This window comes from Neopelma chrysocephalum, unplaced genomic scaffold, assembly GCF_003984885.1.
Source record: "Neopelma chrysocephalum unplaced genomic scaffold, ASM398488v2 Primary Assembly neopelma1_62, whole genome shotgun sequence".
NCBI classification, from domain to species: Eukaryota; Metazoa; Chordata; class Aves; order Passeriformes; family Pipridae; genus Neopelma; species Neopelma chrysocephalum.
Window position 1 is genome coordinate 4,353,318 of NW_020897719.1, and position 26,113 is coordinate 4,379,430.

The following is a 26,113-nucleotide window of genomic DNA, read 5'->3' on the forward strand; positions in this document are numbered from 1 at the left end:
AACCATCTAGTTAATTCTTGCATCAAACTGAATGGATCACATCTTTTAAACTGTAAAGAAAATTTTCATAATGCATATGTCATGATTTGTTCTCTGAACAGCCTGAAAGACTACAAGGATTTAGAAATGTCATTGATGCAACGGTAAAATTAAATCAGCAACATGTTAGTCAAGTCAAACTATTAAAAAAAAAAAAAAATCTGTGAAAATACATTCTGTCTTTCCTCCTGTCCTACTGTTGATAAGTATTTTGGAGAAGGAAGTAGCTAAATACCCTGTCCAAATGAATCTGATTTCCAGGTTGCTGAAAACACAGAAATTTTGTTGTTCCCTGTAAAGAGAGTTAAAAGTGGCACAGAACAGCCAAAGACTGATCCACTACTCAATAGAGAAGCCTATGTAACTGGTTACCAAGTTACTGACATTGGTATGCTTCCAAAATGATGAGCTGAAAATCTAACAAAGGGAACCCAGAAGGTATGCTAAATCAGCTATGCTATTATTTCACCATTCAAGGTAATTAAAAGGAAAGTCAGATAACAGGCACTGGTATCTGAAATTTTATTTTGCCTAAAGCACATTGCACAGCATGCGAAATATAAATATCAAACAGTATTCTTTAAGTTCTATTTATGGTGTAATGCCTCAAAAGACAAAGCCACAACCTTTGTTAGAGACTTCAGACAAAGAAAAAAATTACCCAAGTCTTTGGCACAGAAATGTTCTGAAAGCATTCTGAAGTTATTCTACAGCAGAGCAAGCATAGCTTCTGTGTTTCCTTTTACAAGCACAACATACATATGTAACACACCATGGAATACTCCATGCCTACAAAGTAGATTTCCATTGACACTTCTTGAAAAGCATTTCCCTTACAAGGCTTCAAAGCACAATTTCTTTAGTAAAGATGTATTTTCAACATTTGTTATAAACATTTCCTCCTACACTTTAAGCATCATAATAAAAAACTGTATCGGTGACAAGAACAATTTTGAAAGTAGTTACTTTATGACCTCAAATTACTTAAAAGAATCACAGATCACAGAATATGCTGAGTTGGAAGGGATCCACAAGGATCATCAAGTCCAACTCTTAGCCCTGCACAGGATCATCCCCAAGAGTCACATCATGTGCCTGAGAGTTACCGTCCATACTATTAACATAGAAAGAAAAGACTGTGGAAAAATACAACGCAGTATGGCCTTTTGTTCTTTAGAAGTTATTAAAAACCCTATGTTTAATAACACAAAGAATTACACCAAAAAAAAAAATCAATTTATCAGAACACAAATATTCATAAATAGTTCCAATAGACTTGAAAATAAAAAAAAAGTACCCAAGACTTAATTTTGTAGGCATCCTATGACTTCTATGCAAATGCATTTACTAGCTCGTTGGCTTCAAAGAATGAGAAAAGAAAAGAACTTGGGGTATATTAGGAACATAAATCCAGCCCTTATGGTACAAGCCATTGTATAAAGTGTAACACTATAATGCTATAGAAACTTACTGTACACTTACATCACCATGAATCCTTGGAGGGAGACGTTCTCTTGGAACTCTTTCATAGTCATATCGCCCTTCAGACCACATTTCATCTCTTCGATATGCCACTAAAGACAATAAAAATACAATTAGTGAAAACCAATTCGTTATGAATAGGCAAAAGGATAGTGAGCATAGAAATAAAGGTTCACGGACTTCTTTCAATATAATGCATTATGCACAAGCCCTGTACATACACTTCCTATCGTCAGCCCTTTAAAATAAGTACTTCTAGTTATACTAGAAATTACTACAGAAAGTAATTAATGTACTTTAAGCAAAAATAACTCACAGTATGTGCAAGAACAACTGAACAATTGGAAATTAGTGTAGCATAATCAGCAAAATTACAGGACTTACAGATACTATAAACAGCTCTATTGAAATATATGCATATTGCAAATACTAGCTGTACATATAAATGCATACACATACAGAAATTTTGATACTGCTCTGCTGAAAATACTGGACTTTTAAAAAATATTTAAACTATTTATTAAATAATTTCTAATTTTTAATATAATATAATAACTTTTAATTATTTCATTAATTCAACTATCAAGCAGTTAAAACACAGCACATCATTCATTTACTACAAAGCTCTGCACTTTGATTACATGAATAAAACACATTCTTCATATGCAGATACTTCCTGTTTTAAATTGGAAGCCAGCAGAACACAAAAATTCCTCTTTCCGAAGAAGGGTGACTTTCAAAGTCAAAATTAGTAATTAAAGGCAGGTAGCAATAAACCGTCACCCTAAGAGATTCTAGTCATGCTATGTTGGGCAACACAGACTTGAGGAGTTCAAACAACTGCTAGAATTACATTTTTCAAAGCTTCCCTTCACAATGGTAGCTCTACTATTAAAAATAGTCATTAAGGAAAAGTAACAGCAGGTCATATTCAGAAGAAGAAATACATAACATTACCTACTTGCACAAAGTAAAAACATTTTATTGGAAATAAGACTTATGAGGCTATATAGAAATATTGATTAATACAGATGTTAAGAATCAACATGACAAAGGGATTAATAACTGTAAACAGGGGTAGCACTAAGATATGTACGAACATTCACATACTCACTTTTCTGTCAGTTTTAGCAACTCTGCTCCTGAAGATCCATTCACTTTCCTACAAAAAAAGAAACTGAAGTTAGCAAAAAAATGCATATATATTCATCATAAGTACATTTTTTTCTTTTAAGTAAACCAGACAGCTAAAATCTAAATGTTTTACCCCCTGTCTGAATTAGCACAGTTACTTACTACACTCAATTAAGAAAGAATCTGAATTACTCAGCTAAATAAACAGTATCAAAAAACTTCCTGTGACAAATTATTACAGATAAAACACCTTCCTAATAAATTCCAGAATTTTCTTTCCCTTTTGTCATCTTTTACTCACTATCTCAAATCCCAGTTTTAATTCCATTCATTAGCAAAAGCTTTTGGAAACTACTGTAACTGCTTTCTTAAAAGCACTCAGAAAAATATTTAACATATTCATTTAATGTGTATTTATTTAATTGTCTTTCAATATCATTAAGTAAAGAGAAATAAAACTCATGTTTTTTGCATGTGATGAGAGGTTACAATTTAACAAAGGCTTTTCCTTTAAAAATACACAGTAAATCCTGACAAAGCAGCTCTTTCCTCAGCTGTAAGATGCATTTATGTGCAGAGATTTTTACCCTACCATTGGTTCAAATAAACCAGAGTATCTTCTTAAAATATTGTTCCATTTTATAAGAGACTTGACCTTAAGTTTATTCCATAACCAAGACACAGGACTAGCCCAATGTAGCCACAGATTACAAATCAAAAGCTGACTAAGCCAACCAGCTGATCCTGGTTTTAGTAAGGGCAAAAGCTAGAGGATCCGCTGTCCCTGCCCTCTAAGGGACAGAAGAGTTACTAATTCTGAAACCACTTGTCATATTGCTGTATTGGACGGTCAGGTGTATCATCAGAAGTACTGTCCTGGCACTTTCACAGTAACTGTCTCAACTTTTCTTTATTCTCTACTCCAGGGACTTTTGCTAAAGCCTTAAAAATTCCCACCAGGTGTTACATGTACATGAACAGTTCTTTGGCCAACTTCATGCCCCCCTTCCCACGTTACAGAGAGGGTGCTTCATCTGCTCTCACACTGTCCCCACAGTCCTCTTTTCTTTGCACCTAGTACCTGAATACCCCTGTGTTTTTAAGTACTAGGAGGGAGAGAATTAGATGAAGCAAGACATGAAGCATCACATGGTCTTCCTCAATACACTTCACTGCTGGCCCCTCATGCCCAGCCCTTGCCCCAGAGTGGATCATTCCTTCTGCCAGACCTGCCCAAAGCTGGGGAGCACCTGAGCCACCCAACAGTGCCTACTCCCACCCCTGCTTGTCCACAGCTCACCCACCTCTCACATGTGCAGAGATTTAGGTACTTGACAGTAAGCCTCAGTTTTTTAGACCAACAACAAATACCAGAAGCTGGATTCAAATAAGGTTTTCAAGTGGGCTTTTTTTTTTCCATTTGATAAATACAGTAGTGTCCCTGCCCTGGTGCCTGCATAAGTTATGAAACTGTTAACTGAACACAACATTCAAAAAGCAACACATTTCAGATAAGTGCCACTGAAGATGAGTGCAAACTTACACATGTGCTACTCTGTCAGTCAAACCACCTCCAACATCCCAACACACATCACTGGCAGCAGGCACCACCACTCATGTACAAGCTCCATTATATTATCAGGCAGCTAGGCTGATAAAAACACTCCCTTTTTATCACTGTTGGACCTCACTGAAACTAGCAAGAATTATCATCAGCATTTTGACAAAGCAAAACACAAGCTGGAAAGAAGGTAGAGATACACTATCACAAAAGTCAATAGATGGACATAAAAAAAATATACACCAGAAAACAAGCAACTATGGAGGTGGAAAAGAAAACCTCATTCTCATTTAGAGGAATTAAATGAAGGAGTTAATTAGACAGAATCAACCATCAAGTACATTGCTCAAAATGCTAGTAAGGTGAACAAGTAGAAAACTAATTTTACATAGAAGACTAAACAGACAAATTTTAGCTGAGATCAATGAGATAAAGTTAGGATGTATTTGAAAACAGTAGAAGAAAAAAAGATGTTTAAAGGGAGGAAAATGCATTTCCCAGCATCTTGAGTACATTTCATCTGTTTCTATAGAAAAAGAAAAAAATCCATTACTTAAATCATGTGACCTAACACAGCTTTAATAACAACCATGAAGAATCGAAACTCTTACGGTCAATATGAGAATATTCCATTAACAAAGATTCAAGAGATCAAATCTCAAGTTTATTATGCTGTATTCAAATTCATCTGTTCTCTCAATAAGTACAAAGTTGTTGTAAAACAAATAAAAAAAAATCTGCTTCTGTTTCACAGCTATCAACATTGCCACTCATACTGAATGACTATTTTCTATTAGCAAGTACAGCAAAAGTAGTTGATATGTCTTTAAAACAATGAGACATAACCACTTGCTATATTAAACAATCTCTTCCTAATTTTGGTCAGAGGTGACTGTTCTACCTAAAGCAAGGTCTTTATTTTCTCAAATAAATACACTCTGTGAATGCAGAAGCCATTCTATTAATGCAATACAAGCTGCTCTACTGTGGCCAGCCACCAAGAACAGTTTTGCTCCGATTATCACAGCACTTAGTATGTATATATGTATAACTGATGTAATACAACAAGGGTTTCTTCATCAAGCAGACTACATAGGTCACTTCAGATTTTTTTTCACAACTGGGTTTTCTTTATAAATCATTATTTTTTTATTCCTTTTTGCTTTCTAAATAATGTGCTAAAAATCCTTCATGCATTTGTAAAAGCACTCCAGTATTCTGAAATATTTTGTACACAATTCTTGTCTGTTTACACTTACTTGAGACATCAATCTTCATCAAGGCTAGAAATACCTACTTCTCCAGGATTTGCAATTTTCTAGTGTGTGCTATCATCCTTCTGCAGAATCTACATTTTTGTTTCCAAAACACACAGCTCTCTAATCCAGGTGGCTATATCTTGCCATATGTGAACAAAGCATAAAACCAATGCTGTGTTGTAAATGCAGAGACAGGCAGCTGCAGTGTCTCCCATGCTACAGGGATATATCTAGGTTCATAATGTTACTTTGACAAACAGCAGATTGACAAATGTGGGCCAGTTCTGTCTCTCCTCTGCTTTGGAAAGCTCTCAAAAAAAGCTCAGATGCTTTGGTGCAAGTAAGATCTGGGACAGATGTAACTTATTAGAAATATCACTATTAACTTCGTAATGATTCCTGCAGTGAGGACATAAAGACAGAGAGAAAACACTGCTTTTTCTTCCAACAATTAGACTCCATTTTTGATAGTGCTTCAAAAATATCCTAGTATCTCTTACCTAGACAGGAGACAAGATGGATAAAACTGAGTTTGGGAGGGAAAAAACCCAAAAAACTTTCTCAACCTCCCCTCATATCTGGGACAGGCAGAAAACACTGAATAGACACAGTCCTACTCATAGGATGAAAAAGCAGAAGTGTAAGAGTAGAGGGAAAAATCCAACACATCAGGAAATAAAATAATGTGAGGGGGGCATTAAGAAAAAATGGAGATTCAAAGACAGTCCATCTCTCCCTAATAACAAATATTAGGCTGTAAGATTTTCAAAAGCAAAAAAAAGTATGATTGCAACAAGTCTAGGCATATTCACCTAGATACCAAATAACCTGAGGGAAGTAGCTTTCTTCCAATCTTTCCCAACCTGTTCACAATGACTTTGACTTAAAATAAGCAAAAAAAAAAGAAAATAAAAAATTATTTTCAAAAAATCACTGACCACAAAAGTCAAATTAACTTGCATCTCAAAAGGAAAAATAGGCAGACATGCGTAAGCTGAATAAAATTATTCACAGCAGCAGCATTCCAACGAGAATTTACATCAATTCTGTTTTCTTACCACATCATTCCAATACATCCCTGGGAGCAAGACAAATGGAGGCAATGCGTTGGGGGTTATATTAATACAGTGACTGATGTATTAGCGCTTCTCTTTGCCTGACCACCTGCAGTTACCAACCTGTCCTTCACCAGTGCCAATGCCACGAAAAGAATATTCTATCAGGCTGCGATGGGGCTGCTGCGCCGGCACCGTCAACGCAAACAAGTGCATGGACCTCCGCCTCCTCCGCGGCTTAGTCTTGCGGCACACTTGGACAACAAAATATGTCAGCTCTCCATACTGCTGTCATAACAGGTCAAAACTGCAACGCTCTCAACAATTACTCCTGACAGTACCAACCAATCCTGCGTACTTCAACCAGGGCAAATCACTGCATCAAACCGTCCTCACTGCTTGCACTGACTGCGTGAGTTTCCACGTCTCTTTGTGTATTTCTGACAGTCTTGGTTCCCCTGAAGTCCCAGATACCCCAGACAAGAATTTACAGTCTACCCTTGAAAAGGGGCAGGCGGCCCTGAGGCGCCCCGCAAGGACAGAACGCGCACCGGCGGGGCCGCGCCATCGGCTGAGGCAGCTCGCGGTACCCTGCTCGCCCCGCGGCGCCCGGCCGGACAGTCGGCCCAGCTCCGCGCCCCGCCGCTCACCCGCGTCCAGCTCCCGCGGCGCGGCGGCCCTGGGACGACCCCGCACCTGCGGGACGGCCCCGAACCCCGGAGACAGCTTCGCACCTCCCGGACGACCACGTACCACCCGGACAGCACCACACCTCCGCCGCCGCTTCCGGCGCTGCCGGCGCGTCAGCGGAACCTCCGCCCTCCTGGTGCCGCCGTCCATTGGCAGCAGCAGCGCCGGGCGCTTCGCGTTGGCGGAAGCGCGACGGGATCGGGGCGGTGGGAGCTGGAAGCAGCGAGAAGGGGTCGAGCCGAGAGTCCGGACTGATCCCGTCGGGACCTGCGCGTCCTCCGGTGCCGCGTCGCAGGATGGGCTCCCGCGCGGGCTGAGCCCTCCGGGGCGGGGGCACCGCGCGTGTAGGAGTGCTTGTTTACAGCTCCCTCGCTTCGGGCTTTTGCGGCGTAGGAAGGGACGAAATAAGCAGCTGGTCAGGACTGTGCTGTGGTAAGGGAACCGCAGCGTGATGCTACGGCCAAAAGCTTTAGTAAGCGTGTGGAGGTTCCTGAGCAGTCTGTGGCTCTGTTGCCTTAATGGGGGTTTGCACGTACCGAGCTCTGAAATGGACTCAAGTCTCTTGGCTGGGGTTTGAGGAGGAAGGGCCATCACCAGCTAAGCTACCCAGATCTGCCCCTCTTGGGTGAGGATCTGGGCGAGACCAGACGCGATTGAACCAAGCAGCTCTTCTCCCATCTTGGCTATGCTGGAAATCGCTTTAAAAAGACTGTTAAGAAAGCGCTTAAGGTAGTCCCTGCTTGTGGTCTGGTGCTCTCTTACTTAATGTCCCTAAGTTTTTGTAGTTAGATTAGTGCGTAAAAGTGGTTCAATTCAAACAAATCCTTTTTACATTCCTCTTTGGCTTGGGCAGACTGTATTCTTTCTTTGCTGATAGCATTAACCTTGTTTACCAAACTCTGATCCTGTTTAATATTTGCTTTGTACTGTTTAAGTGACTATGAGATAAAACAGATTATATTCTGACAGTTTATTCCATGACCCCCCTGTAGGACAGAATTGTAGCAAGTAGTTAATACCCTTGACAGGAACCAAGGAGAACATGAGTTAGGTTTCCTCCTTTACCATAGGCATTTGATTATAAGCCTGAGCTAAGCTCCTCTGAAACTAATGGTTTGTTGATTTGGGTCTAAACTCTGTTGATGCTATTAAATCAGGAATAAAATACTGTGTTTTAAGGATCAAGATAGAAGAGCTCAAATTAGTTGGCCTGAGCAAGCAAGCCTTGAGAAACTTGTTCACAAATCATTTATGCTACTTTAATTGATTAAATTATAAATCTGACCTTGCTGCTCTGCACTTAAACACACAAATTTGTGCTTAAGTGGAAACACTGATGTTAAGTCATGGAAGTGTGAGTAAATTTAGACTCCACTTGGTGCTTCAGAGGCATCTGAACAGTTTTGCTGGTGTCCCTATGTGTTCTGGGACAGAGTAGAAAAGCCAATTACTGAAATTAATCATTGTCTTTTCTTGTGATATCCTCAGCGCTAGTGACAGATGCTGCATTAAGCATATTGGATTCAAGCAAAACATATTCATGTACCTGATCTATTTTTCAGGAGACTTAATCATTGCTGACAGATGGCTCTTGTCAAAGAATGGCTTCTTTTAGTTCAAGTTGTTAGAAAAGACAAAAAAGATTGAATTCAAGAAGTCATTGTAATGAGAGACAACTCTATCCTCAAAGTTAATATATAAAAATTATGAAGGCAACATTAATATTACACAGAGGCTGTTACATTAATGAGAATTTTGCTCAGTGCCATGAGGATAATGTCCTCGCTTTCAGCTGATGCTTTAAAGTTGAGTAATCAGGTAATACCTTGAAGATCAGGGAAACCTCATAAAAGCATCCAGGATAAAACAGAAATGTTTTGATTTGTTGGAGAGCTCTAGCAGGATATAGAAGTCAGGCTGTACATGACTCTAAGAGGAGTCTCCTGCAGCAAGTAGAAAGCTCAGATGTTGTTTTTTGGTTGCTTTGTTTGGGGTTTTTTTCTTGGGGAAAGGGGATATTTACTTTTTTTTTGCCAGCTGAGCAGAGTGACTGGTGATCAAGGAGAAAGAATGTGATGAAAATGTTAAATTTTTATTGGACAGTCTCATGAAGTCAGAAACTTCCTGAAATAGAAGGCTTCTCAGCCTTGTAATGATGAGCCTCCAGATGACATGTCTCATCTAGAGATCTGGCTTAAAGCTGGAAGTGACCTTTTTTTTCTCCTCCCGCTAAAAATCATCAGATAGTAAATGATGATAGCCCTACAGTTACAGTACTCTGTCTTGTATTAAAGTTGTGCCTGTCCAGTGAGTCAGACATTAAAAATAAGAAATCCTTGCACAACAGTCCTAAACAATACAAATTGCTAAAAATATTTGGGCAGTTTGAGCAGCAAAACTGTTACACTTAAATTTGTTCAGGGGACTAGAAACAAAGTTCAACCTCAGCTGTCTGGCAGCCATCACTCCTGGGTGCAACTCTTCCAGCTTGCTTCTGGAAAAAGTAGTGTGCAGCTGAAAATGGTGGTTCTGTAGGCTACCTTCATTAATAATTTCCTAACAACTGAGCTATTAGGCCTGTAGTAATCTCTGCATGACGTGTCACCTCCTCTTTGGAGGTTTGCACTGTGGTGCTGTGCAATGCAAGCTGACTGCTCTCCAGCGATGCCATTCTCCTCGGCGCCTGCCCATTACAATGAGGGCTGCTTGATCTCCTGTTACAGGGTGCTCCAGCTTCTCTTGTCGTTTAGGCAGTGAAATTGCTGTCTTCGGACACTTGAGGTTCACCTCCGCTGTTTTCTCCTCCACTGTTGCAATATATTAGCACTGGCAATGTACTATAGTGCAGCATTAAGGTCAATCTTACCAAGTCCTTCTATCCACTGTACATCCGGATAACTCCGCCTCAGGCCATTTATTCACGTGGAATGTTGCCAAGTCAGTTTGGTTAGGCTTGTCAAGGATACTAATGCCAAGCAGAAAGGAATTTGGGATAATGAATCCAGCCTGCGTAACACCAGATGCAATGTGTGGCCTTTATTGAAAATTTATTCTGTTTTCATTTGATTAACCTTTATGTTTCTGTTTTTGCTCATGCCAAAAAAACTGTCTCTGAACATGGAGAACCTCAAAATTCAATCACTTGGAAACTGCCACTCAAATGAATTGTGATATAATAAGCATGTCAGGAAAAAGAAGCAAAACACTTGGATAATCAGTGCCTATTGGGAATATCAAGTCTTCCGATGACTGAATCATGAAATGCCTGAAAACGTCAGCCAGATTAGAATATGATATTAGTTACTTTGTTGATACTTGGCCAAGCAATCTGTTCAGACTAGCTACCCAAAAAGTCCCATAAGAAACTATGTGCTATGGCAGATGTTGCTTTTAATACTTCAGGTTTTTTATCCCTTGATCAGCTTTTGTCTGCATTTTAAAAATGAGTTGGTCTTGCTGAAGAAGTGGCTTGATCCTCAGTTAGAAATTGGCTAGAAGTGCCAAGAAGCAGTAATAAGGCTGTAGGAAACTGGACAAGGAGGTAGCAATTGGACTGTGTAGGTAGTGAATTTGCTGTACTATTTGGTGTGCTCTTTCAAAAGGGCTGTGTTTTGATCCTAAATTTTACTCACTTAGCTCTTGGTCTGAACCGTGGCTACAGAATGGATCAAAGAGAATGTTTTACACAGACTTTACATCACTTAAAATTTTGGGAAATGTCCAAATGGGAAGAAAAACATTGGCTGTTCTTTTTCTAGTTAGTTCAGTTACTCTTCACCTAGTATTAGAAGATATGTATATGGTTATAACAGTATTTTTTAATTGAGTCATTGTTTCCAGACGTACTCAGTTTCAAGACCATAGAAAAGATTGGAATTTAAAATGGCTTTGAAATTGCCCTGTTTCTTGCCAGGATAGAGCTGCTTAATTAGGAGGAGGAAGGGAAGTGCTTCTAGGGGAGAATGCTGTCTTATGGTCAGCTCTGGAATACACTTGCAGTTCTAGAGGAGTGTAGAAACCTGAGCAGTAGCTACAAGAGGAAATGCATGCTGCTCTAGCATCTTACTACATTGACTTTAAAATGTATCTCTCTATCTCTCTACAATGATTAGGGCTCTGCTTTAGGGAAGCTTTTTTTCACTTAACTGATTGTGTTTTATTTTGTGTTGAATGCAGCTGAACTGATACTTGTATAAAGAATCAGATCATGCAGGTACTTGAACGAAGGTCAATAATTTCACATACATATGGCTCACATACAAGAAAAATATGTTTGGATCCAGGAGAGGAGGAAGGAATGTATGTCTTCTGTAGCCCATGAAGGCAAACACTAATTTCCATGTAAAATGATGTAAGGGAGATAAAGGGAAATAAGAGTTATGCTTTTCTGCAACTACATCGTGGCTGTCTGGGCTAGGTTTGAAATACAACTGAAAGTCTTGTAACTGTTTTTTTAATTGATTTCTCTGTTGAATACAGTTTAACTCTTTTCTCTTTCTCCTGTTATCAGAAAAATGAGTGGTGGGTTGGCACCAAGCAAAAGCACAGTATATGTGTCCAATTTACCCTTTGCTTTGACAAACAATGATCTGTACAGGGTAAGTTTTAAGAGCTGCATTGTTTAGATTTAATTTGCTGACAACAATTTTGAGTGTAAAATTAATACTGATATATATCAGTTTGTTGTGATAAATTTATTACTAATGAAATGCAATTGTCTGTTGCTAAATCTTTTTATTTTGTTTTATATTTCAGATATTTTCAAAGTATGGGAAAGTTGTCAAGTAAGTGACCTGATATGGCCTTCTATTTTTGTACCTCTCATTTTAAATATTTAATGTCTTTCCTTCACTTGAAAGTCTTGAGCTTTTTATCATGAAAGCATGAATGTGGAACTGTATTGAAGTTCTGTTCATTTTAATAAAGTATAAATTTAATTTAACAACAGGAAGTTCTTGCAGTTACATACATAATACAAGAATATTTGTGCTAGGGACAGGTTTTGCTAACCATTTCCTAAGAGCAAGTAGAATGCTGTTACATACCATCAATCTTTTCTCTGAAATAGTTGAAATAGTATTCTTCTAGTAAGTATTGTTCTCTTTCCCTTGAACGTGTGTGGGGCACAATGGATAAGTGTAAAAGTGAGAGCTTTTACTTATGTCAATCAAATATCACAGTTCCCACAATTGCAATGTACAATTCTCTACTTGTGATTCTAGAGGGACTTGTTATTGTGACTGCTTAGTATTTTACCTAAAATTAGATGTAAGGATGCATTTGAAATCAATAAGAGTTGAAGTTCTGTGGGTTCCCACCGCCCTGCCCTGTCTTGTAATTTTTTCTTTTTTTTTTTTTTTACTGTGTCTAGATCCTTCTTGAATTTCTCAATGTACTATTGATGCTATTGATATCAATGTTAGACTGAAGATTTAACTTCGTATGTCATGTGAAACAACACATGTATCCATAATCCTTGGATTTCAGTTGGAGATATTTGTAGAACAATACTGCACATACTTAGCATTTCCTACTGTGAACCTGTTTAGCTGATTAGTTCTACACAAACATAGATTTCTCAGTTTGGATGCAGTTCAATGCACTGTGTTTTTCAGCAATAATAGCAGTGATTAGATTATTCCTGAATTTTTCTTTCACCTCCAGTGTGCGTATTTCCCTCCAGTTAGGTTGCCTGCAGATCTAAAGAGTATGTTCTCTGTTCAAGTCATCCAAGGAAATTAAGAGTGACACTGTCCCCAGAAATACCCCACATTCTTTTTTAAAATCATCTCCACTCTACCTGTAAGCACATGGCCAGGTTAGCTGTTCCTTTGAATTTCTGTTTATTGAGCATTTTTATTGTTAGATATACTTTAACCTTTTTGCTATATAACAAAGCTAAGATCCCACTGAGATCTTTAAGGAAAAAATGTCTCTGAAGTCATTTTAGTGTATCAATAATGCAGTTATATGTTTCCAGAGTTACTATTATGAAAGACAAAGACACCAGGAAGAGCAAAGGAGTTGCCTTTATTTTGTTTTTGGATAAAGAGTCTGCACAAAACTGTTCTCGGGCACTTAATAACAAACAGGTAAATTGTGGAAAGTCATTATGACAGGAGGGTTGGGTTTGCAGTCCCAAAACGTTTACCTTTTCTTTCCAACTTTCTGCAGTTGTTTGGAAGAGTAATAAAAGCAAGTATTGCCATTGATAATGGAAGAGCAGCAGAATTCATTCGCAGGCGTAACTACTTTGATAAGTCTAAGTGTTACGAATGTGGGGTGAGTAAAACCAAAAATGTAGAGAAATGGAGAAAAGTTGTGGGATAAGAACAGCTTAATAGTTGAAATAATATAAAATAGTAGTAATAGTAATAAATGGTAATGAAAATGAAAATAACAAAGAGAAATAAAACCCAAGAAAGGCAAGTGATGCAAATGAAAACAATTGGTCACCACCAACCAATCAATGCCTAATCAATCCCTGAGCAACAGCCCCCCTGCCAAACTTCCCACTAGTGTTATGGCTGAGCATGACATCATCTGGTCTGGAAATATGCCTTGGGTCATTTTAGGTCAGTCGTCCTGGTTCTGTGCACCCCTAGCCCACTCAGTGGTGAGGGAGGTGAGCGGCAGAAGGGGCCTTGACTCTGTGTAAACTCTGCTCAGCAATAGCTAAAACATTCCCGTGTAATCAACACTGTTTCCAGGACAAATCCAAAACTATAGCTAGCCCCATACCAGCTAGTGTGAAGAACATCAACTATCCCAGCCAAAACGAGCACAGAATCTTAGCTGGTGTCTTCAGTTTGGCCATTGCTAATCCTGCGTATGCTGTTAAATTTTTTTCAGTTGATATTATCAACTTGCATAGCACGTTGTATCATTTTCAGGAATGATAGTACCCCTTCTGTCTTTTATTCGATATTCTGGGGGTGGGGGAAAACTATGTGCATGTTACGGCTGCTTAACATGCTGATGAGCAGACAAATCTGAGTGTCAATATAATGCTGCTTGCCAATGAAAATCTCCTAATCTTTGCTTCAAAATGCCTGCTTTTGCTATATCTTTAGAAGTTCACAACATAGTTGGCAGTAAAATAAGCAGTAGAAACAACTGTTTTATCTAGAAGTGAGTTTTAAGTTTTAGGCAATTTCTGACTTTTCCCGAATGTAATAATGTAGGACATTGAGATTCAGATGGTATTTAATGTCCAATACAAACTTGATTTATATTCATAACAGCAAAAATGTTGTCTCACTTCTGTGTCTTAACTTGTTAATTCTGAGATTTCTATCTTGACTATAAACCGTGTGTAGTATATTCAGCTATTGCAGCAACTAAAGAAATCTTTTGTGTTCATGGCTTGTTCTTAGTATGCAGTTAAACATGCATATCACCACCAATCTCTTAATTTCCATGGCAAGCTTATAGAGGGGAGTTTGTCTTCTGTGTGCTAATTCAGCATTCCATTTATCTTACTAATTGTTTCCATTTTTTTTCTCCATGAACTATCTTACATTAACTTCCCTCATGATATGTTTTAACATTTAGTTGTTTGTAATGGTTTGTGTTAAGCAATATTTCTTTTTCTCCAAGGAAGCAGGACACTTAAGTTATGCTTGTCCTAAGAATATGCTAGGAGAGCGGGAGCCACCAAAGAAAAAAGAAAAGAAGAAGAAAAAGAAAATAGTTGAGCCAGAAGAAATGTACGTATATTTAGTTACATGTTACTACTTCTTTTAGGAAGTTTTTTCGTACTAAACACTTACATTAAAGAACTTTAATTCTTTTTCTCTCTGCACAATGAAGTGAGGAGGAAGGAGAAAGCGAAGAAGAAGGAGAAGACCCTGCTCTGGATAGCCTCAGCCAAGCCATAGCTTTTCAGGTACAAAATTGAAGCATTGCATAGTTATTATTATTTTTTAAATGCAAGTCTACTTCCTTCTTCAGATGCTTTTCAGAAGCTCTGAGATACATGCATAGGTCTGTCCACTCTATAGCACTCGGGGGCTCTTGTTTGGCAGCAGAAGTTGGTACCTGTAGTTGCGTCTTCACATTGCAGTCATGTTCAGTGGGATTTTGTTTGGGGTTTTTGCACTTTCATTATTGCTGGTTTGTGTGTATTTATTTTGTATTATGTGTTGCAGCTTTTTATTTCCTTCAAGCTCCTTTGCTGCTTAGTTTTCTGTCATCTCTGCTGCAGTGCCCTGCTAGATTTTTGTTCACAAATCCCTCTTCACTTTGTTAACTGAGCAGATGGGAAAACACAGTTATGTATGAATGACTGGACACGTCCTCTGCCCTCACTGGACTATCCTTGAACAACATGTATTTCTGGGGCACTTCCTTTGCCTAGTACAGCCCATCGCAGTCTCTAATAGATTCATCTCTCGAAACATACTGAATGCATATTTTGTTATATAGATAGATTGTCTGACATCTGTATTACTGCCTTTATTACTTGTTTACACACTTCTGCTTCACTACTCAGAGCAAGCCTGACCTGGTATTCAAATTTCTTTGCTCCCTGGTCAACAGGTGTCCCCTGTGTGCCTGTCCCCAAAAAAACCCTCAAGAGTTATTAACACAACTTTGTTCTGAATCTGACTGTAATGAGTGCAGAATTTTTACATTATATGGTCCAAAAAAATAATTCAAATATGCACAATTATTCCCCCTTTCCCCAAAAACTCCACAAGTGAAAATAAAACCTATGAAACCAAGAAACATTCCCATACCTCTCACCGTCCAAAAATTTTATCTGGTAAAAATAGGAAGCTTCTGTTTAAATCTTTAGCTGAATAACCTTCAATAATAATCCCCAAAGGCATTCATTATGTGAATGAATGATTGCAAAAGACAACTGTTAGAAGACTTGTTAGTGGAACAAAGCTGATTCAATAACGTCAGTTTAAAACATGAGGCATTCTTTGCTTCAGATCTCAGCTGCTCTATGGTTTTTTTGCCATGGGCAAAATTCCACTTTTTGAAAATACAGGATAGACCATGTGGCCTGCATTGGTGTAGAAGACTGCTTGTGTGTGAGAAGTACTTTCAGAAATGTTTCCTAGTGCATTGATCACACAGTTTACTGGAAATGGAGATAAACCCTTGCAATTCTCTAACTTATTTAATAATTCAATGCGAATGAATAATTAGCATTATTATTTGTAATGCATCTTAGTTTTTCTTAGTCCTAGGTAATACTTTTCCTTCTTTCATTGTAGCAAGCCAAAATTGAGGAAGAACAACAGCGATGGACGCAGACTGCAGGGGAATCTTCAATTTCAGATGATTCAAAACGTCCACGGATTAAGAAAAGTGCTTATTTCAGTGATGAGGAAGAACTTAGCGATTGAAATAATACTATTCTATATGTATATATAATATATGTAGTGTACCTTTTGTAAAGTGCTACAAAGTGATCTGTAATATAAGTTTGTTTTGGTGTTGGAGACACTGAGAGTCATGTTGTATTTTTATTCTGTCCTCTCACCTTCCTGTCTTTTTATACCTGTGTCTCAAAACTTCACCTTTCAAGGCAGCTTCTTAAGGAAATGGTGTGTTCCTACAATTACATCCAGAGGAGTATCTATGAGAATACTTACAGTTAGTATCTAGACCCAAACCCTGGGAGCGAAATCTTTCCTAAGGGAATTTCCCACAACTTTTTTCCCCAGAAGATTCCTCTTAGGATGACTGTTAGCACCACTGATTCTTTAAGTATTGGTCTGTTTATTGCCTTTTTGGAAGCAGGAGGCTTTAGCGGTACTTTAGTGGAATGTGAATCTTGCACTAGTTCCTCTTCATAGGGTTGAATTTCAGCTTTAAGCATTGTACTAGTCTTTTAACTCCTCGTACAGTAGATGACAAATTACTGTCACATCAGCACTGTTTCTCCTGACTGCAGTTTGGGTGCCTAACATGGTAATTACAGTTATCCATGGGGTTTTGAATATACTTGTATCTAACCTGGGTCACAGTTCTATGTTCACAGCCATCTGAACCTGTTGGCAAAATCCAAAAGACACAAAGTTTCCTACATGCTTAAAAATTAGCTTTCATGTATACTTGGAACCATCGTGATCTCTAAGCAAAGTGTGTTGGCACTTATTTTGCAAATAAAGCTGTCACGACCTTTTAAATAGGATCTCCATCCTTACATCTCTAGGGTTCTAGTCATGTTCTCCTGTACCAGTGATCATTCCCAAAACCACAGACACTTGATGTCTTACTGTTCTTACTGTTCTTACAATTCTTACTGTTTAACCATCAGGACTTAATTTTCTTCCAAATATTCCATTATCTATATTTAATACCAATTTACTTTCAAATACATAAGATGCAAGGCAAAGAAACACACACACCCACCCCATCGAAGCTAGTGTATAGTCTGAAGGTCATTCTTGTGCTTGTGTTGCTCCATAAACACAAGAATTCAGAAACAAGAATAAGGTAATAAAAGTTTTTTCTCTGCAAGCTACTCAAGCCATCGGAATAAGGAGGAATATTAGGTTTTAGACATAGGAAGGTCTTGAACTCAGTAATCAAAGGAATGTTTATAAGACTGACTTTTTGCTAAAAGTACTATATATTAAATCTGAAGCTTCCTTTACTGAATTTTGGGAAGATCTCGATACTGAATAGCAGAGTGCTAAAGTGCCAGGCTTAGTGATAATAAATGCAAATCAGTCTACATCGTGTATGTAATAATAAAGCCTGAGGAGTTCTAAACTCTGCTAAGGAAGAAAGTCTTGCTGCCAGCATGCTTCTCTGCAAATGCTAGGTTAGGAGTCAAAAAAAAAAGAAAGCAAAACAAACAAAAATATTAGACCACTACTTAAAATTGGGGTTTGTCTTTTTTTCAAGTACCATATTCAATGCTGTTTTTTAAAAAAGATAGAAAACTAAAATGTGACAGAGGACCAGTTTGACATTGTCCATGACTTTGGTTTGGGAATATTTGATAGCTTGTAAGAGTTAAGATTTCAATGAAGTGATTAGGGAGCAAGTTTCAAACTTGTATTTCATTACACTGTGTAATGTAGTAGTGGAACTCACTGCTAGGAGTCTTCAGGGTCATGCAGTCAAAAGGATTAGGCTTATATGTGAAACAGATTTTCAAATGTTAGTTTAAATAAAGTCTCCACTAAGAAGTATCCTCAGTTGCTGGCTACCTCTAACAGTTAAAATATACAAAGATATTAACAGTCTAGGAATGTATTGTTCTTAACACACTTTACTGTTTCATATTTGCTACTGGTGTCTTGTCAGAAAGCATAAAACCCAAAACTGACCCTTATTCTGACCTAATAAAGTACTTTTTCAAGAGCTGCAGTAGCTGAAGCATGTTGATATATCTTCCTAGTCTGCTGCTTCTGCCTCACTGCTTTCCTCGTAGGATTTGTTCTTGTCAGCATGAAGCAGTAGCTCAGTCCAGACTATTACAATTGACCCAGTGTTATTCCTCCATGCTCTTTTGTACCAAGCATAAACAGTTGAGGTAGGTGACATTGGAAGAGAAAAATAAAAATGAGCCTGCTTCTGTGCATAATTGGCATCCAGAATTCCTTACCTTAAATCATCTTGCTGTAACGATTTTCTTAACTCTGAACTTCTATTGTTTAGTGGTGCTTCTAGTTTTTGCCTTAGAGTCAGAGTAAAGGAGAATACACCTAATGCCTAAACCATGATCTAGAGGGACTTGGGAGGAGTCAGATTTTTGCACTTGATCTTCCGAATAATTTTAAATTTCTATTCTTTGTTGGCAAGTAACAAAGCATTTCTAGGTGAGGAATTCAGAGCACTAGCATTAGATAACCACTGTTAGATAGTGTGAGTACCTGTTCTGCTTACTTAAATCCAAAATTGTTTCTGGCAGCAGCCCCTGATGCAGCTTTCTCATCCTGAAAAAGAAGGCCAGAACTTGTCAATGAAGTCTCTTTCTGATCTTTGAACGTGGAGGGGTTTGCTCCTATTCATGTCCACCATCACCTACTCTAAGCAGCATGGCTTCAGGTTGCCATCTGAGTCCCATCAGTGCTGAGGAGCAAGGGGGGAATGTTAACTAGGCTCCTGATTTAGGTCAGGCCAATAGGGTGCAATTATTTTGCAAAGCTTCAGCAACAGAGTGGTGCTTTTGTCAGTGTGATATCATGAAGCACCAACTCCAGAAAGAGAAAACAGCTTTGGTGGTTGTATGGCTCTGGGCCAGACGAGGTGAGACTCTGTAGCCTTGTTATCAAAAGAGAGAAGAATAAAAATCACCTTGTAGAACACCTTATTGTTGCTGTTAGAAAAACCACAGGATTGTCTTCTGAGGGGGCCGTGTGCAGGAGGTGTGTTGGTTTGGGGTTATTTTTAGTACTTTGGGGACTTACCTTAGGCTAGCAAGCTGACTGCTAATTTTAGAGTATAGATAGTTTGGCTCTCATAAGTAGCAGATCTTTTTTTTTTAATAATGTCAAAAACTTGGATCTTTCTGCAAACATCCACTTATTAAATTTTATCTTTCGTGCTTTCCAAACAGCTTGAAAATTGTCAAAATATGTTCTGGGTCATAGAACCTCTTGTCTGTTGAAATGGCTAACAGAGTAGTGTCTCAAAAGCCACGAGGAGATGCCTTTTATCTGTCCTTGTGGAAGAAGGGGCTATGGAAGTGAGATAAGGACAATTAGCTTAACTGAACATAAATGGTATTACTCACACTGTGCCTCTGCAGCACTTGTTAAAACCGTTGCAGCTATGAGACACAGGAGTAATTTTAGTCCATGTGTAACAGGCTCCCACTATGCTCTTGGCATATTCAGGTTACTACTCTCAACAGAGCAATAGAAGGGACTGTAAATACAAAGAACTGTGTGTAGCTAAATATGTGATGTCTGGAACAAATTGTAAACACTTTGGCTTCTGGGTCACTGTGTTCTCTGGGATAGCCCTTTAATCTGCAGAGATGACTTACTGTAGCATGGGAAGGTGAGCTGTGCAGGCTGTCTAGCTGTAGTCTTCTGAGGCAAAAAATATTAAATTGCTTAGAAAAGCTGGATGTAAAATGTGATATTTTAAAATGGCATTTATGAAGTGCTACTATAAGCGTTTCTATTCTATTTCGCATCTGCAGTGTCAATACAATTATATATTCTGTCACTATTCCATCATTGCTCTTCTATAAAAATATTTCAAATAATATTCTTCCAAGTGTGCTATTTTAAAATAACTGGTATTGGATATTGCTTCTTTTTAGTATAAATTACAAACCCATTTTTAGATGTCCTTTACTCAGCAGCTTTGTTTATCTTACGGGTCTTAACAGGGTGAGGGGTTTTTTTTCTGTAGCGGTTGAAGGTAACATTAAAAATTGCTACACTGTTCCTTCTTTAGAGAAAAAGGTGTAAAATGGAGGGTTTAGTCATTTTTAACATACATGACCTTGTTTTTCATATCTATCCTGATATCTGTAAAACATATCCTAGAAGGAATAAGCTGAGACTCTCCATGTAAAAGAAAGCAATATTTCTTAAGTTGAAGAACTGTACAGGTTTGAGAAGCAACCCTCCATCACTGTCAGGCTAACCCTGACCCTGTTGTGCATTCAGACAGACAAGGTGTGTGTTTATGCATGTATTTAATGGATGTGATAAGTAATACAGCAGGCAGAGAGTAACAGAACTTGTGGCAGTAGAATGTGATAAAAGGGTGTGAAACATTTAACCAACCCAGGGAGGCAATGTAGGTCACAGTGGCTTGAAGAAATACCACAGTTACTAATATGAGAAGTTTTCTGTCTGATGAATAGGATGCTTCAGAGAATCAAAAGCAACTCTGAGGTTTTAAGTTCATCAAGTGCAACAGCCACAAGCCTACATCAAGATGAGCTAATCCATGAAAATTCAGTTTTATCAATGTGCAGTCAAAGAGAATTAGAAGGCATCCAAATTTAGATACTGCAGCAAGCTCAGTGCAGTGTAGCAAAACATGTCACTTGGTTGCAAGAGTAAAAATGCATTATTTTAACTGTGTATGTAGAGGCAGAGCATGTAAATGTGTTCTGCTTAAAGAACAGATGTGGCTACAGAAGAAGGAGAGACACAAAATAGAACCAAAAGGGCTATTAAGGACTCTGTGGCTATGCTGTGAAGTTCTAAGGCACTGAACTGTATTTTTAGAGTGGGATAGAACTGAATGTACTATGTTTGCCTAATTGAAGAATGAGTGTCTTATATCTGAAAATTATGAACCTTTTGATTGTACAAGTTTGTACTGATGTTCAAATGCTCAAGAAAATGAGACAAACTAAAGGAGGATACAGTTCTACAAAGAACCTTACTTGGGATGTCTTTGATGTATGAATTTGATTAGGTGGCAAACTGCCATCTGCCCATGAAGCCTGGAGCCATGAGAGTGCATATAAAATTAAATGGCTGAGCAGCATATGGCAGTTAGGAAAGATGAGAACATGCAGTACTTAGATGTGATGATTTTGAGTTCATGAACTATGTATCTGGAATGAGTGATTGTAGTTCTTGATATTATGTTCTTTCAAAAAAAGTTTTTGAAAATTCATCAGCTAGATTTATTTTCATTGCTGCAGCATAGCATTTTTAAGGAGTGTTTTTACTGTAGGAGGCTTTCATAGGAAAAGCTTAACAGAGGAAACTCAATTAATTAAAATCTGTAACACAGTTCTGCAGCAAGGGTGGATTCTCTGTGAGCCCCATGCTTGTGGCATCCTGGAGAATGCAGGGCCCCAGGGCCTTATTCATGTTTATATTTAATTTAGCTGAAGCTGCTGGAGAATGTCCAGAATCCTCTCTTCATTTGCTGCACAATTTAGGTCAAGCCCATAACAAAGTACTTGAGTTCAGGACAAAGTAGCCCTTGCAAAACTTTCACCTTTTTTTCACTCTTATGTTATTTGTTCTGGGATAGTGGATTTTTTGCTGTATTGCACACCTTTGAAATGGCAAACTGGTTGACAGGAAGTTACTGAACTCCCTTGATTTGAATGTGGTAGTAACAGCGTACACACATTACTCTGCTGCTTTAAAGAAGGGGCAAGGAGTAATTATTGTACCAGCATTCTCTGGATGTGATTTCACTGCTTCCAGCGGCTGGGAGCCAGAGAAGGAGGGAAGGAGGCAGGCAGGGCAAAGAATGAATAAGCCAAATGTGCATCCAGAATAAGTGTACATGACTTACATTAAACATTTCCAGGTTTCTTTCTACAGATTCTCCTTTAACTGTACTTTAGATCAGAGTTTATGTAGATAAAATTCATGTGGCTGTCTGGATTACATAGGTATAATAGGTCTAACTGCAAAGACTATTTCAGTCATATAGAAGTATAACTTGGATTATATTAATTCAAATGAGAGTTGCTACATTTTCATGTTAAGTTATCATCATGTTTTAACTGGCTTCTCCTGGGGCACAATGACACCTATCTGATGGAAGAACTATTTATTGTAAACTATTTTTATGTAGGTGTTATATTTAAATAGATTCTGATATGAGCGGCTTGAATGCAGACAGCACAGTAGCTTTGTGGAAATTAACAGGATGTATTCTTGGTAGGAGAGGAAGAAGAGCTTCACAAGTGAGAAAAAAACAAATAAGGCAAATAGGAGGTGAGACTGAAAATATTGGTAGCGCACAGTTCAGCTTTAGAATAAGGGACAAAAGTGGAGCAAAATAGGTTGACTAAAAATCAACACACACAATCACCTGTAGCTTTAATTCTCTTCTATTTAAAGAAAGCTCTTTTAGGAAATGAGTGATATTGCATGTTGCAGTGAAGGCTTGTTTTTCACACTGAACTCAGTTATCTGATTTTCTCCGGTGCTAGACTTCACAGCAATACGGCAAAGGTGGATGCGGCTCAGCTTTTTTTGAAAACTAAAGCCACAAATTACTTCCCAGTCCACCTTTTGTGTCTTTTGTTGTTTAAGAGCCAATAACTAACTTGTAAGAGCTAATGGTGCTTCTGAAAGCTAATGTCTCTTAAACTCACTTCCCTTCTCTCCTGTCCCTCCTTTCCCCATGGGATTGTCATTGTTCAGAACTTTCTCCAATTTTTCCAACTTTTTGGATGACAAAGTCGTCTTGTCTCTATTCATTTCTCCTTTGATATGATTTATGCTGAGGGTTTTTTCCTTATTCATATGCTGTTTGTTCTTCTGCTTATGATGATTTCCTCCCTAGATTCTTGACTCTCAGATGGAGAGATTTCTGTTCTGGGTTTCTTACGTGTTGATATCCAGTCTACAGACCAACTTCGGGATGTCTCATTGTAACTGTACTTTACCTGCAAGACGTTTTTAAAAAAACCCCATTGCTTTCCAGCTATGCCATTTATTGAATTATTTTGTCCAATTACTTTTCCACTTTTATTATCATTGACTAAATGTAATATTTAAATAAAGGCCTAGGTTTCCAACTGAAGGAGACTTTACTCATTCAGGTTCTTTTTTCTTCAGTAAACTGCTAATAATGTGAGTGGTTAGGTTATCTTCTTTCTTAGCCCATCTATTTTTAATTAACCAAAAAAAATGTAAAATGTTTAAAAACAACCCTAGTGAGCCAAAGTGAACAACTAATAATAAGTTTGTCTTATGTTTTGTTCTAAAATTACTTGTATTAATTATGAATAAGGCACAAGAAATTAATTTCAAAATTTGCTGACTGGAAACTTTTCTCTGCCATCTCTATTTTTTCTCGTATTTGTTGCAGTTCCTTCGCATAATATGAATAAGTTAAATTTAATTCACCGAGATTATTAAAATATATGTGATCATCATTAAATGAATTATAGCAAAAACAGCAATGAAGTACACAGGCTAATGTTTGCTGCCGTGTTTGTTGACAGATGTATCATGCTTAGGCTTCAGCTGATGAGAGAGGCCAACAAACTATATTTCAAATGTCTAGACATATCCCTTTGGAGAATATTCAAGTATGAGTTTCATACATGCCTCCATTCTGAGTGATAAGAGCATTATTCATTGATAACTGGTTTAAAAATATGTATTTTGTGCCATAGTATTGTGATAGGCAGCATTTTTTATGTCGCTATCTTAAAAGGCTTATTAGCTGTTCCATTATATTTTTTCTTTCCTTTTTTCCCCTCCTTTTTAAGGGTTTCAGAGTTCACTGTGGAAATCTGCTGATGTCTGGCAGAAAATATCCACTTAGAATCATATCTTTCTTTCTAAAATATAAAATACTGTGGTGGAGAATCTCTGTAATATTTGTACATTATTTCAAAGATACTGTCTTAAGGTTATGCACTTCATTTGTTGTACTGCTATTGACTTAGAAATAAAAATAAGCTGATTGTCACTTTTAAAAAGAACAAGCCAACCAGCAGATGGTTATTTCGTATTTTGATTTATATTTCTATAGAGTCGTAGTCAGGCTGTTTCCCAATGTTCATGTTTCATACTAGCACCACTACAGCTGAATACTGGTTTAGGGAAACTGCCTTTCAACTGAAATTTCAATCACAAGAGGGAACTGAGAGAGCGGAAGGAGCCTTAGTAGACTCCTATCATTCACATGGCATGAATAGTTTGTTAAGAAACAGGAAAGTCATATGAAGTAAAGAAGCCATCTTGCTAAGAATAAATGCCACACAACTGGTCATTCACTCTTACTGGTTTCCCAACCCATCCAGAGAAAGTGGCTCAAGTTTCACTTTGTAAAATCATCATTAATCCCATTAATTTTCAAATAGAGTCACAACAGAACTGAAGCAGAGAGAGGTGAGAACTTGGAGCTCATGGGAAGTAGGCAAAAGCAAAAAGGCAATTCCTTAAAAAAGCTGTAATAAAGACACTACTGCAAAATACTTCAAAGTGAAATAAAATACAAGTGAGATAAGAGCCCAACTTAAGTAAACCATGAAATCTTCAACAGTGGTTTAAAAAAAAAAAAAAAAACAAACAACAAAAAAACCTAGAGCAGTTTTCTAAGTGTAACTAGCACAAGGATACAGAGTCAAAATCAAAAGATCAGCCAATCAAATGAGAAACAGTGGTGTGTGCCATACAAATATCAAAAAACAAGGAAGGGTAAAACGGGAGCAAATTGATCCACCCTTCACAGGGAGGAATCTTCAATGTATCAACTGGAAAGGCAGAGGTGTTTCATCCTTGGTGGGATCAGCCCTCACTAAGGAAGTCAACTATAATGCTGGCAACAATCTATCAGAGTGCAAGCTACAGCTGGGACAGAAAGGAGCAGGGAATGCTTCAGTTGGTTAGAGGTTGTTAAAGAGGTTGGGCCTTCCAGAGTATGTAATTTTAGTTGTCGTCTTTGGCAATTTGCATTTATAAGTGTACAGTCGGATTCTGGTTTTAAAAAGTGGGAGCTGAGGAATTTTTGGACCCATGGTTAAAAAAAAAAAAGTCCTGGAACAAAATTATCAAGCAAAGAGATGAGATGTAAAAAAATCAGTATAGACTCTAATCATTCTGATGTCTTTCTGTACAACAGTGTAGTTTTTATGCGTTCGAGAGAGGTGGTAAATGTCATTTATCTTGACTTCATTAAGATTTGTGCTATTGTAACATAGTAACAACACGGTAAAAATGCTACTACTGTAATCCGAGTGAAAATTTTGTGGGAACAGTGCTCTCAGCATTTCACAGACAAAGCGATGAGATGAGAACTGAGGGGGGTTCTGCAGAGATCTGTGATGAAGATACTGTTTTATACTCTCTTTAAACCTTGGGTGTGGAATGGAAAATATGCTTGTGAAAACTTGTGAATAATGAGCATCACACATAGGACACCAGCTGTCTTGGCTTTTCATCTGATACTACTGAATATTGAATGGACATAAGAATAGCTCTTCCTTTCCTGATTGCTTCTGAGCTAATCAGTTACCTCCG

At 38.0% G+C, this 26,113-nt stretch overlaps 2 protein-coding genes across 5 annotated transcripts in view; one reads left to right on the forward strand and one right to left on the reverse strand.

The window, feature by feature from the left end:
* The window catches only part of PPHLN1 (periphilin 1), a 68,023-nt gene extending 60,707 nt beyond the window's left edge, over positions 1-7,316 (reverse strand). For all 4 annotated transcript variants that reach the window (XM_027682245.1, XM_027682244.1, XM_027682243.1 and 1 more), the window contains exons 1-4: positions 7,181-7,316; positions 6,654-6,861; positions 2,636-2,683; positions 1,522-1,613 (exon numbers count right to left, since the gene is read on the reverse strand). In XM_027682245.1, coding sequence (XP_027538046.1) covers positions 1,522-1,613; position 2,636 — 93 coding nt within the window. In that variant the 5' untranslated portion in view covers positions 2,637-2,683; positions 6,654-6,861; positions 7,181-7,316. The remainder of the gene's footprint in view (positions 1-1,521; positions 1,614-2,635; positions 2,684-6,653; positions 6,862-7,180) is intronic.
* A 94-nt stretch (positions 7,317-7,410) lies between these two features.
* ZCRB1 (zinc finger CCHC-type and RNA binding motif containing 1) lies at positions 7,411-20,375 on the forward strand. Its single transcript, XM_027682215.1, has 8 exons — positions 7,411-7,652; positions 11,731-11,818; positions 11,976-12,004; positions 13,201-13,312; positions 13,395-13,502; positions 14,820-14,929; positions 15,033-15,108; positions 16,451-20,375. The coding sequence occupies exons 2-8, from the start codon at positions 11,735-11,737 to the stop codon at positions 16,580-16,582; spliced, it is 651 nt and encodes a 216-aa protein (XP_027538016.1). The 5' UTR covers positions 7,411-7,652; positions 11,731-11,734; the 3' UTR covers positions 16,583-20,375.
* The last annotated feature ends 5,738 nt before the right edge of the window (positions 20,376-26,113 follow it).

Coding starts and splice junctions, on each gene's coding strand:
- ZCRB1 (XM_027682215.1), top strand. CDS start 11,735: ATGAGTGGTGGGTTGGCACCAAGCAAAAGCACAGTATATGTGTCCAAT. Junction 14,930..15,032: donor ATAGTTGAGCCAGAAGAAAT/GTACGTATATTT, acceptor TGCACAATGAAG/TGAGGAGGAAGGAGAAAGCG. Junction 15,109..16,450: donor GCCAAGCCATAGCTTTTCAG/GTACAAAATTGA, acceptor CTTTCATTGTAG/CAAGCCAAAATTGAGGAAGA.